We start from the raw sequence: 14,297 nt of genomic DNA on the forward strand, positions 1-14,297 counted from the left end.
ATTTTATCAAAGGCTATTATAAATAACTGCCACTTTTCAGAGATATTGCATTATGTGTCATGAAAACTAATTTTAAAAAAGCAATTTAATAATCCTTTTGTGAGGACACAAAATATTGGAAAGACTGCTATGTGTCTGAACCAAAAAAGGCCTTGACCTTTACTAGCTGAATGGCTGTTTATTAATCTGAAAACAACCACTGATTATCTGTACTGATCATTAAAACATTTTTCACTCATCTCAAATAAGCTCCAAAATTCCAAAGGTTAGCTTTGGCATTAGGTATGGACAAGAGAAAACCCTTAAACATACATATGATTCTTCTATACTCTTTAAGTATAATTATCTAAGTGTATTAGCTAAACTTGTCTGGCAGTATTTTTATTATTATAGATATTTGAGCATAGAAAAATCTTGACTACAGACTTTAAATAATAGGCTGGGGAGTTGAAAGCTGATAAGAGAGGGAAGTTTCTCATTCTTACTGAAAATCTGCAACTAAAGCCTAACAACAGACCATAAATATTGTATCCATGTGGATGGATTCTAGAGAAAGATGTATGTATTTTACAGCCATGAAAATATGTGAAGGGACTGACAGGAGGACATACAAGATTCAACAAATTTGGTTTTCTATGTAATAGAAGTATCTGGTTCTACTGTCTTGGACTCATCAGTGTGAAATGACAAATAAAAAAAATTACTGTCATTTGCTGTGCTGAAGTTAGAGAAGGACATGATTTTTCCACCACATGTATGAATAGTTTCTTTCAAACTTCATCCTAATTCTTTTTCCACTTCTGAAGTACTCTGCAGCAGCTTTCCCAATCAAACATTTTTTTTGAGAAGATGAAGAAATGAGAGGTATGAAAAAGCATTTGTCAGGAGGAGGAAAATCATGACGAATGGCAATATTCCAAACTTTTTATAATAAATATTTCCCATATCTAAATTAATTTCTGTGAATTTCCTAATTAAATTGTTGCCTAATAAACAAAACATGAGTGTTTATATAGTGCACCTTTTACAAAGCAGCTTTGTATGAATTAATTTGTATAACTTATATTGCTAGCCAGGTGATCAATAATTCTGTCATAGAAAGTCTCTGTATCAAACGGATAAATGGAAGATCTTTCTGTATTGAACATTGATGTTAATAACTCTTCCATGGGCAAGACAACCATATTCACATAAAGAAATTTCCCAAAGTTTTGCAAACCAGAAACTTCCTAAATTAATCACACACTTTATCCAACTGGTTTTGCTTGACAAGGTATAGTCATTAAATTATCTATTTTAAATATCACTAAGGCATTAATTGTCATAAAATCTCATACCTTGACCAATTTCAAAGTTCTCCTGAGTTTCTACAGCACATGAGCAATTAAAAATTATTATAAATAATCAGTCTGAAGGTTTTAACCTTCATCTAGAAATACTTAAAATCTTTAAACACAGGCATTGTAGGCAAAAACATTCTAGAAAGAAAGCTTCCCAAGTGATGGCAAAAGTCAAGACATATTCAGGTGATTGAAATTCTGACATAAATGCTGCGGCTCTAGGGAGGTCCTTGGTTGCATCCTATTGTGGATGTTTTTGGAGAAATGTTCTTACAAAATGTTCTTGGAGACCCAGATAAGAAAGTGGGTGCATGTGCCAACAATACCAAGCCTTCATCACATGATGGTGCACCACCCATGTGGGGACATTATTGCTGTGCAAATAACACCACTAGTAAAAATGCTACTGACAAAAAAGGACGGTAGAGTATAAAGATTCTACAGAATTTCTGCATCCTCTCTCCCTATATAAATAACATATTCATTGACACATATACAACTACATCTTACCTTGTTTCCTTGCATGCCTTTTGGACCTTGCTGACCTGGATCTCCCCTGATACCCTATGAAAAAGTCAAAGCAAAGAATGAGCTGCCGTTGAAGACATGTATAAATGTTAGGGTTTTATTTCCCCTGAATGGGGTACATTATAATATAGCACAATTCTAAGCTCTAAAGGACAAGAGTTTTCTGCATCATACCCTGTGAAGTGCCCAATATATTGAATATTATTAATATTTAAAAACCAGTGCCAGCAGAAAAACATGGCTGTTTTTCACAGAATTAACAGGTTGTATGCACAAGAAACTTACAGAATATAATCTTTCCTTTTTATTTGGTAGCTTTTAGTTCCCTTACCTGAGGTCCCCAAGGTCCCGTAGGGCCCACAGAGCCCTGCAAACCCTGAGGAAAAATTAGATTCAATTATCAGATTTAAAGGAAATTTCAGTCTACTTTCAAATGTCAAGCACTTGACATGTACATGTAATGGGTCAAATCTCTGTTCAAGCACTTTCTAGAGACTTTATCCTCTCACCAGAGTACTGCTGCTCTCATACTGTGTTCAGTAATTGCCTGTAACATTCCACCCTCATTATTTGGTTAAAATGATTTTCATATACAAAAAGCATAGTGAATGTCTAATTAACATCTTAGTTATTTGATTACGAAGTTTTTATTTGCTACAGGTTTTAAAATTTAATTCCTACAAGCATATTAGATATAGAATTCTTAATAAAACTGCTGCAGTGTCTATACCAGAATAGCTTCAGGTAACTTTGTTTCACTAACTCAAACTGCTGATGAGCTGCCCCACAGAATCACACTAATAGTTCACAAAACCCATTAAAAATGCATCCAAAAAGTTTAAAATGCCATTTTAATACATTTAAAATGCTTTTTTATTCCACTAGTTGTGATTTCTCCATTTAATGAGTTCTTACCACTCACCACCAGTGCAGATTATTCAAAGATCTTCCTGCTTCACTGTTTTTTGTTTAGTCACCATAATGCATATTCTACAGAATTTCACTTCCACTTGAGTCAATACTCAGTTATAATTTATTTTTAAAGCAAAAATAGTTTTGAGCAGATTTACTGTTTTTTAATGTCTTTTTTCTTTTAATTAGTAACATTTCCATGGCCAGAGGCACAGGTAGACTGCTGCATTTTTCAAGACATGTCACATTTTGAACTTCTAATAGCCTTGACAAATTTAGCAGTGATACCTATGCACACACTCCATCAACTGCCCCCCCCTAGGGACACAGAGTCAGAAATTTTAAACAATTCTCTGCTCCCTGGCATTTGCTTCCAGGCCAAGCATCAGAGAGAGAGATAACCCCACTGAGTTCCAGCCCATTTCCAGCCCGACTACACAAGCAATGGATGGTACCAAGAGCGATATGCTGACACACTGATGGCTACTTTTGGTAGCATACAAACGTATGACTTGACTCAGTTCTGACTTCAAAGCCAAACAGAAACTGTCTGAATTTCAAGCCTGATCAGCACTTGAAAAAGCTTTGATATATAGCACTAAAACTACTGGATACAGTCTGATTAGTGAGATTGGGAAGTTGTAGTGGATAAATGCAACATTTTCAAATTGGACTCCCAATCATGCTTCAATATCCATCCCAGTTAAAGACCAATCTCAGAATTCTGAATTTGCTTCTCATACAATTGGCTATATGTGTTCTGTGCCTGATTTTGTCCAGTCTCGAATGCTTTCTTTAAAAATAAAGCCATAACTTTGTTCTGTCTTCAGGATTTGTGACTGTGAAGGTGGGAATTCTGGAACTGACTGATCCCCATCAGAGGACAAAGGTTTTTTCATCCCTGTCCTCAACAGAAATGAAGCAAGCAGATTTTTGGCAGTCCTGGCATGTTTTCTATATCCAGATTTCTTGGCTGCTTTGATTATGTTCTTTGCCAGCTTCTGAACAGCTTCCTTTTACCTTAGTAGATGTGTCACATAATGTCATGCTATTTCTCACATGCCTGGATAAAGAAGGTATGATCTTTCTTTATTCCTCTGAGAGATACAGCTCTCTCATTTTCCATTGATATGCCAGACTTTCCTGATTCACTGAAGTCTGAAATTTGCTGCCATTTTGAACCACAATATCCCACAAGATATTCTCAGCCTTTAGATCAGTGGTTATACATATATAACCACACACACACACACACACACACATATATATATATATATATACTTATACAAGTACTTATACAAACCTGCTTTGTACTTATACAAACCTGCTTGTATGAACTCAAGATATATGATTATCTCACTTAGCAGTCCATTATCCTTCCATCTTTCACAATGTCAGTAAACCAGGTAAAAATCTGTATTCACTTGCAACACTACTGCACTCCAGGTTAAAAAGAAAGGAGGACTGGATAGAAGTGTGAATTCATATCAACACAGATGGGCTCGTAGACCTGAAAGTTGTTCATGTCAGGTAAGAACCTGCTTTTATTGCAATATAACTATAAACTCAAATTGAAATTAAACTTTAAAGGAAATAAACTGGGTGCTCTCTGCAAGATGCTCAGTCCTGTGTAAGCAAGGCTTGGCAGTGGTCAGGGCAGCTTTTGTTTTAGGTCAGGATCTGTATTTCTTTTGCAAAGTGGAAAAAAAAGAATGAGGTGAACAGCTGGTTCAGTTCTTACAAACTGTACTTCTACTATGAGTGTATCCCTACCACCATGGAATTATAAGGTATTCCAAATTTACAATAGTATTTTCAAGCTGTGTTTATGAATATGTTCCATGATTTTCTGGTATCTTCATCAACATGAAACAGTTCAAATAAAAATTATACTTACTATTTCTCCTTTTGGTCCTGGGGGCCCACATTCTCCTCTTTCATCCTTTATAAGAAATCAGAGGGTTCACAGCTAAACAAGATAACTTGATTACACTACATGCATTAAAGACTCTGCAAGCAGTACCACAAGAGGTTTAGTTGACTCTGAGGACCTGGAAGTGGCATCATTATATATGGTCTGTAGAAGATAAGATCTGCTCTACTCAAGATAGGTTGTTCCTGCAAATGCCTGCAAAACATCCAACTTATATCAGAGGATAATACATTTAATATCTAATCAGTTTTGCTGCAGTTTTCCACCTCACTGCACTGTCTCCAGAGATCCTTTCCATGCTCTGATTTCATTACTGTGATGATTGAAATTTTCCCGAGTAACAATTGTGAGATTGCACATATGGAATGAAGAAAGAATTAAGTCTTTCACTGATGATTTAGCATATCTATAGACACATGAAAAGTAGACCTATGAGTCTACTGATCCCATTTTCATGAAATCTTATCACAAAATTGACTGAAGCATTTTACTAATGAATACAAAGATTCATAGAGGCACTGCTTTTATTAACAATGTGGAGATATAAGTGTCAAACCAAGAAAAGTCAAAATGGAATTATCTCTGTTTCATTTTTGACTATGATGGTCCACTTTGCAATTCATCTCTAGAATCCTTCAAGTCACTGGAATGTATAGATTTTTTATCTTTTTGGAGAGACTACATTAAAAATTTTCTTGATTGAGCATTAGCCCCTTGCAAATTATAAATAGGTTAAAAGTAAACTTTCTTGTGGTTCCTTCAAAAGCTAATGGCTGTCACACTGTGTCTTTCCACTTAACCTCTTATTCAACCCACAACTTCCTTTTCCTTCCAAAAACTGTTTTTCTGGTCATTGACACTTTTCTTTTTTAATCTTTAGATTACAGTCTCTGATTTTGTGGGGTTGTTTTTGTTTTGTTTCCAGCATTCCAGTCTGTAAGCATTTACATAAATTTTGATTTTACTTCTGGGGATTGCATCAGGAGCTTTCATGACAAAAAGACAACACAAGCTCTTTTTTCCATTCTTTCACATACACTGCAAGCAAGTGACAATTTATTTTCAGACTATTTCTATTCCACAAAAAACTTACCTTGTCTCCCTTGTAGCCAGGAGCTCCCTATTCAGAAATTGAAAAAAGGAAAAAATCATGAAGGAGAAAGCAAAGGCCTAACATACAGCTAGTTTAAGTAGAAAAAGCCCCAATCCCCCCCATAGTAAAGAACTATATTTCAGAAGTTTAACTATTCACAAATAAAATATCTTTCTGAAATTGTTTAACATATAATTCTCTGCAAATCTAGATGTGTATTTTTACTTATTTATTAAATATGAGTAAATTAAATATGTAAATATGCCACTCAGTTTGCCGCCTCCTAGTAGATACATGCTGTCATTTAAATGGGACTTTTTAACAGAGTTATTCTTATACAGGGAGTAATGTTAATCTTTCTCCAGTGAATCAACAAGAAGTCTGAGAATTATCAGGTGTTAGAAGCCACCAAAGGACCATGCAGTGTTTTTATCAGGTCTGTCTTTGGGATAAGTCTAATGCAAGTCAATTCAAAATCACACAGCTTCAGAAGTTCCTTCTCCCAATAGCATCTCATCTCTATATTTAAGCACATGGCTAGAATGTTTCTCTCAGTATACATGCTTCTGTAAACCAGTCCTAAGTGTAGGTGCTTTAAATAATTGAATAAAGTAGACACATAAAAAATGAAAATAACATTTTTAGTTCAGAAAATGTGAAAATATAAAATATGAGTTAGAACTGTAGTAGTCACATACGTCTTCCCTTTTCTCTCCATGATCTCCTTGTTGAGCATCACTCTATTGGAAACAAAGGAATACAACTGAAATATGTATTGCACTAAAACCAAGAACACTGTTAAACAAGCAAGACTGTTTTTTCCTATTTAGTAACGTTCCCACTTCCTCCTTCCACAATCAAAGATACACATTTCCTGATCATTAACATAGAAAACTGAACTATTGTCATTAGATTATTGAAATCTTAGTTATTAGAGTGAACCCCTCTGATCAAGGGATCTGTGTACTGTTAGAAAGCTCTAAGGAACCTAAAGAGCCTTCAGCTATATTCAGAGACCTCTGCTGTCAGAGAAAAACAGGAATCATAGGCAGTGTTATCTTGATAGCAGTTTAGTTTTAAATTTTTGTCTCACACTTCTAAAGCAGCTAATTATAAACTAGCAAACCTCAACATTTAGAACTTATTTTAACATACTTTTCCTTTGCTATATTCACATCTATGGTTTGAATAACTGGATAGAAATTTGCTTTATTTCTTTTAAATTCATATTACCTTGTTTTCTTTTGGTCCTGGGTCACCTTTCTCCCCTTTGCTACCCTGAAACACAGCAGGAAAATGTTATTATTATTGTGAGGATAAAATTATCCAGCTTGTCTAAGACTATATTTTAGTCCAAAATCATCCTGGAATAAGCTTTGGTAGAAACCCCCACTGATTCAAGTATTGTACATGTGACACAATATTCCTTTAGCTAAACCCACTCTGGTATTATAAGGTATCTACAAATATTTTTTAAACAATATTCAATGATAAATAAATTTTCTACATGGCATCTGAAAAATATAATCAGGAAGGCATTACAGAAAACAAACACAGTTCTTCCTTCCCATTTCTCAATTAACCACCACTATCTCATCCTCTCTGCTTAGAAAAAAAAAAAACTGTACAGAACAGTTTAGGGTCAACATTCAGCAGCTCTAAGGAAAAAGTTACTCCACCATTTTTTGTTACTCTTTGGAGGATCATGATGGTTGGGACTAGAAAGTTCAGCGTATACACATCTGTATAATAGGCTGCATCTAATAATTTTGGATAAAATAACTTAAAAATTCTTGGATCTAAAATTTTAAATTGCAAACAGAGGTTCTGGTGCACATTATCTAGATGCACATTATCCACAAGGATTGAATGATAGGCCCTGGTGTCATAACCTGCTTATGGTATGGTTGACCCATTAGAGAATAGGGAGAAAGACAAAAACCTCTGAATGTACCTTGCTTGTCTCTGGGGGAACTATTAAAGACAGAAACATGGTCAGAGAGGTCACCCCACTGTCTGAACTCACACTTTTCTGTTCCTTACTAGAACCAAGAAATATGTGCTGAAGTGTCACAAGAGAAAAGTGAGTGTTGGAGGCAGAGTTTTAGACCTTTCCTCATATATCCATTACCCTCAGACTTTTGAACCTTTACCCCTTACAAAAATACAAGTTGGTGGTGGATTACAATCTTTGCCTAATGGAGCTTTCCTTTCCCACTGCAAGATTCAAGAATAACTTTTTTTATTTGGGCTCTGAAATCACCTACTCATCCACAGTATTTTATATTATAGAAATATATTTTCAAGATGTAGTATCTGACTATGGATAGATCTTTTTTTCTGACCTCTGTTAACAGTGGCCTTTCACTACCAACATGATACGCTAAATATCAATCTTTTTGCAGTACATGCACAGCTAATGTCTTGTTCACCTAGTAACCAATTAAAGTACTGGGCAGTTTTGATCTTGATTAAAATTCAAATTCTTGAGCCTACCCAAATAAATGCATACTTACCCAATCACCTTTGTCTCCTTTTACTCCCTTGTCACACTCACAGGTCTTCTGCACACACTACAAGGTTAATGGAAAGATAAAGGAGAATGTTTTTCAAATATATAATTTCAAAATTTTAAAGCAAAAAAATTTGGTTTTGCCTAGTCACAGATGAAATACTATAACAGTGGAATAATAGGAAATAAATTATATTCTAATATATTTATTTCTCATATAATCAACATTAAACTTCCACATAGAGCAACCAAAACCCGTTGCTTGATTTATTTATACCAAAAAGAAATCCCATACCGTAGTGACTGTAGTTACTGTAATAATTACAAATGATTAAGATAGCATATACATAGTAAACAGTACTGTGAAACCTTACATAAATTTTGAACCACTTTAACATTGTTATTGTATTCTAATGAGATCACAAATTAATTTGCATAACTTGCATTAGGCCTATTCCACTCTTGTAGGAAGAGTTCTTTATGTCTTACTGTTGATACTGCTCACTAATGAGCTAACATCATAGATTTCTCAGGAGAAAGGATAGTAGAAATGCACGAAAGTTAAAATAAAAGTAATCATGGTCAGAAAATTTAACCAGAGATGGAAGGTTGATTAATCCTCAAGTATTACTGTGTCATAGAAGAAGCAGACTTTGAGAAGTCTAGTGTCAACACGAGTAATCAAACACAAAGCTCAAAAACCCTACCTGCTTCTGTAGCAAGGCTTCCTGAAAATAAAATAGAATACAAATATTACTTTCATATAGATATGATTTAATTTAACAGAGTATTAATTTTTCCTCTCTAGTTTATAGACTCTCCAAGGTGAATGGTAGAGATGGTGAATACCTTCATCCTTCATTCTTTCCTCAAAGAGGCAAGAACCCATCTGTGGAGCTACTCATACAGAAAAGAGTTCTTGGTAGAAAGAGAGGGTTATTGCATGTGACATGCAGTGATCAGACAAGACATGAGAATTAGTGGGATAGCTAAACAGACAGTATTAAGGCATAGTGCTAACAAAAGGGACTGTGAAAATACTTCATAAACAGAGACTTTCTTTTGGAAGACCCTACAAACAAAATATGTAGGGGAAGGACTCAGTGATTATGCATGAGATAAGCTACCTTCTAAAGTTTTTTCATATGCTCAGAAACACACTCTGTGTGCTGGGATATGTGATCAGAACAGCTGAGCTACTATTATCCAAGCACACAACTCTTTGGAGAGTGGCTGGCAGAAGGAAGCTCCATCTGCCCTGACCCCTGCTGTAGCAGAGAAGGCACCACAAAACCCTCTGCACTGTCCTCAGCGCTTACCTAATCAAAATTAAATGAAATCTGCCAAGGATAGACACGTGACAAGATTAACATCAGCATAACTTACCAGTTCCAATGCTACATCAACTACCAGATTCTGATCATCCAGGCACAGGACATGTTTAGAGGATGAATCACCAGATATCATGCGCAGTTTTTCTTCTTGGACTGCTTTCTTAGAAAGGCCAATGGTAACAAAATGTATCCCAAGACTTCTAGCTGTTGTGGCTATACCCTGGACATTAGGGCTGTTTGGATGATCCACACCATCAGTCATCAAAAAAGCCACTTTCACACTTCTCTTACGACTTTCAGTTTTAAACAGATGAGTGGCATTTGAAATTGCATAATAGGAATAAGTGCCTTGGCCAATAAAGCCCAGAGAACTGATTTTCTCCTTAAAATTCTGGACATTTTTCCAGGCTGTAAAAGGATGATCAATGCTGACTGTGCTACTGAACTGCATATTTGCTAGTTTGACACTATACATGTGAGACTTAACTGGCTTCATCTGGAAAATTCTGACAGCTATGTTTTGAACAAAATTCTTCTGTACATCAAACAACTGATTTTTGGCACTTTCTGAACTGTCTATGATAAAGGCTATATCAATGAGACACACATCACCTGTAAGGGAACAAGAAAGTTAAATCTATGAATGATAGATTACAATAGATTTCAGATAATTCTCTGCAAAAAATAATTTTCCCAAAGATTCCTCTGTCTTTTCAGTAAAAAAAAAATCTAAGGATAAATTCCACTGTAAATTCCATCCAAGAAATTCTAATGAAAACTGTCAAGTTAGGGTCTTGATGGGATTGTTTTAGTATTTTAGTTGATTTTGTATAGAAAATCTACCACATGAAATTTCAAACAAAAAATCAGGTTTCTTATAATTTCTCTTAAGAGATATGCATGTCCATGAAAATTATTGATCAAACTGGAATCCATGTCCAAGTAGTCAAAAAGTATTTTCCAGCCCTTATAATCAAAATAAATCACATTTTACATATTCACATGAAAGTTATCACTTACTGAATAATTATGCTAAAATGCATGGATACATGCAACACAGTCAATCACAAATTTTAAGAAAATTATTTGACCTTCATCTTTTAGCACATGAGAGTAAATATTCTTTCCTTTTCTTCTGTTTTGCCCATGTACTATCTGGTTTGTTATCACAGTCAGAAGTATAAAGCAAAAGAAAAAAACATTTTTTCCTCATAGTGACTTTCATCCCAAATAGACAACTTTTCCTTCCTGTTAAAAGTAAAAAGACACCTGTGAATACCTCATTAACAGAAACAAATAATTAAATACAGATACTTTAAATACATATTCGTGGGAACCATAGTTCTAGAGAAAATATATAAAAAAAGACTTATAAAAAGTCATTGTGTAGGTAGTTTAACCACAGTAACCAGCACTATCTCAACTTTAGCTCACATGGATAGTAGAACCTGTTCATTACAGATGAAATATGGGTATAGCACTGCCTTTTCTTTTTTAACAAAAAGCCTGGAGCGTGAGTATGAACAACTTCTTTTTCTAGGAAACAGTGGCTTAATAATGAAATTCAGTACATGAATATATTATTAATATTACATGGATGTTACAGAATATGTGCAGTATTTTTCATAAGGATTATATTCTTCTATAATGACAATATACTGATATTATTAAAATTAGAATATTTAAATGAGTGATTCAGCATATTTTTAGAGAATACTGAACTAAATTAAATACTGAATTAAAACTGATTTACATATGAAAGCCTGTGATTTACAAAAAATAATTTTAAATATCATTAATAATGAAGAAAATATGTTAAATGTAAAAATCCTTCCTAAATCTTCTTTTCAAGTCCATCAAACAGTTACATATACAGAAACCATAAGTGCAGTCCTCTAAAAGTAGAGAGGAAATAACAAAGTCTCTTACCTTTGAAGGTATCCAGAAAGAAAATTGTGTATTAAAAAAGTTTTCAGTGTAGAAAATATGTCCTGTAGGTCATACTGAAAAATACGATTTGTTAACCAAAATAAAACAATCTACAAATAAATAGCCTATCCACTTGTAAATTATCTTTTATTGCTGCTGTTTAGTTGGCCAAAGTTTAAATGAAGATAGCTGGGCACTTGGCCAGTACTGAGCCAGAGACTGAGCCTTTTCATTAAAAGGACAATGTCAGTCTGGGAGCACAAGTGTTTTCCTACTTTAAGTAACTGTACTTTTACATTTAAAAAAACCACTTTTAGACAACCTACATCTTTACCCTTCACTCTGCCAGTCACATGTCTTCAGCTTGTCTGTGTTAATGTTGCAGCACTGGCTAGATCAGAAATGTGAGAGCAGTACATCACTTGCAGGCTAGAACTGAAGTCTGACCTGATGGTTTAAGAGTCTGCCAGGACTACAGGATTCAAAGGTGGTAACTGAAGTAGCAATTACAAAAATAAAAGACAACTTAAAAAAAAAAAAAAAGAAAAATTTCTTCTTGAGCTGGTTTCCTCAGAAATTCTTCCTGCTTTTTAAATTCTCTGAGGGATCAGACACAGACGTGATATCTAAAAGTGGTCATGCAAGCAGCTTTCAGAATGTTGCATGGAAATTATATTTATTCTATCTACTGGCAGGCTTCAGAGTAAAATTGTGTTATCACAGGGTTGAGTAAAAAAATGGGGTGAGAGAAAGCATGCCAATGATAAGTCTCAAGGAATCATAACATGCCTTGAGAGAGTTAAGTGCAAATGCCCAGCAGAAGGTAGCAGATATCCTCTAGACAGGCACTGCCTACCAGGCAAGACATCCCTCAGCACCCTGGTCACAGGCCAGAATCACAGAATATCCTGAGATGTAAGGGACCCACAAGAATATAGTCCAACTTCTAGCCCTGCACAGGCTAACATCAAAAATCACACCATGTGCCGAAGGAGTTGTCCAAGTGTTTCTTGAACTATTACAGGCTTGGGATGTGACCATTTTCCTGGGGAGCCTGTTCCAGTGCCTGTTCCTGGCTGCCAGGGCACACTGTCAACTCATGTTCACCTTGCCATCAACCAGGATCTCTAGAGCCTTTTCCAGCCTCTTGTTCCCCAATCTGTCATTGCATGCAAGATTATCCAGTCCCAGGTGCTGAATCTGGGACTTAATGTTAAACTTTATGCAGTTTTTTGTTTGCTGAGCCCTCTAATTCGTCAAGGTCTCTCTGCAGGGCCTCTCTGACGGAGTCAACAGCTCCTCCCAATTTAGTATCATCAACAAATTTACTTAGTATACCTTATAGACCTGTGTACCAATCATTTATAAAAATGTTGAAGAGCACAGGGCCAAAGATGGAGCCTGCAGAACCCCACTAGTGGCAGGTCACCAGTTTGATGTCACCCCATTCACTATAACCTGTGCCTGACCCCTGAGTCAGTTGCTCACCCATTACAGGATGTGTTTATCCAGCTGTGTGATTGATATTTTGTCCAAACGTATTGTGTGAGAGACAGTATAAAAAACTTTACTGAAATCTAAAAATATTGTATCAACTGGCTTCCTTTAATCAACTAGGTGGGTTACCTTGTCATAAAAGAAAATTAACTTACAAGCAGGATATTTCCCTCATGAAGGCATGCTGCCTGTGACCAATGATGACTGTATTATCCTTCAGGAGTTTTTCACTACTTCCCAGAATAATCTTATCCATAATTTTACCAGGCACTCATGTGAGACTGACAGATCTGTAGTTACCAGAGTCATCGTCTAGATCTTCTTGAAAATTTGGCAACATTTGCCAGATTCCAGACAACTGAAACCACAACAGACTCCCAAGACCATTGAAAAATCATTGAGTGAGGTGTCACAAGGAAATCATCTCTTTAAGTACCCTGGAATGAATCCCACCAGTCCCTATACACTTAGCAGAACCCAGCTGCAGCAGTAAATACCACATTAGTTCAGAGTTGGCTGGGATATATTGACTAGGAGTCAGTAAGTACATTGAGCTTTTATGTAAGCAGAGAACATTTCCTGCTGATTTAAAAAAATGTGGGTGAAAGGGAAAAAATAGGGAGGAAAAGAATAAGGCACAACTGACCAGTGAACATAAAGAATCTGTCTTCATTAAGGTCAGTAGAAACATCCTTCACATAGCCTGGTGCGTGGTCTCTCTATTGATAGACTAAACACTTCAAGCACTCACTTTCTGCTTCTCCAAGGCTATATCCCTTTACAGAAACATTTTTTTTTTTTTTGCCAACACCATTATCTATTTGTGTGTGCTGTGAACCATGAGTATGATACCATATGTAACTTCAACTAAATTAAAGGGTGAGACAAACATAAAGGAACTCAAAGAGATATTAGCAAAGATGGAGATAACACTAATCTGTTTCTGTTGCTGGTTTTGGCTGGGGCAGAGTTGATTTTCTCCACAGTACCTGGTATGGGGCTGTTTTGGATTCATGCTCGAAACAGCGCTGAAAATTCAGGGGTATTTCAGCTGTTGCTGAGTAGTGCTTACACAGGGTCAAGGCCTTTTCTCTTCATCTCACCCCGGCAGGGAGTGGGCTGTGGATGCACTAGGAATTGGCAGTGGACACAGCCAGGACAGCTGACCCCAGCTGACCCAAGGGATATCCCAGACCATATGCTATCACAATCAGGATGT

General features: G+C 35.8%; 1 protein-coding gene across 1 annotated transcript in view; it reads right to left on the bottom strand.

Moving 5' to 3' along the window:
• COL28A1 (collagen type XXVIII alpha 1 chain) overlaps positions 1–10,865 on the bottom strand; it is a 50,078-nt gene extending 39,213 nt beyond the window's left edge. The window contains 11 exon segments of the mRNA XM_053931682.1: positions 1,851–1,904; positions 2,200–2,244; positions 4,678–4,722; positions 5,807–5,833; positions 6,505–6,546; positions 7,040–7,084; positions 8,323–8,379; positions 9,026–9,046; positions 9,705–10,264; positions 10,744–10,840; positions 10,842–10,865. Of these exon segments, the coding sequence (XP_053787657.1) occupies positions 1,851–1,904; positions 2,200–2,244; positions 4,678–4,722; positions 5,807–5,833; positions 6,505–6,546; positions 7,040–7,084; positions 8,323–8,379; positions 9,026–9,046; positions 9,705–10,264; positions 10,744–10,840; positions 10,842–10,865 (1,017 nt within the window).
• Positions 10,866–14,297: the final 3,432 nt, after the last annotated feature.

The sequence above is a fragment of the Vidua chalybeata genome, chromosome 1 (genome assembly GCF_026979565.1).
Source record: "Vidua chalybeata isolate OUT-0048 chromosome 1, bVidCha1 merged haplotype, whole genome shotgun sequence".
Taxonomy (NCBI): Eukaryota; Metazoa; Chordata; class Aves; order Passeriformes; family Viduidae; genus Vidua; species Vidua chalybeata.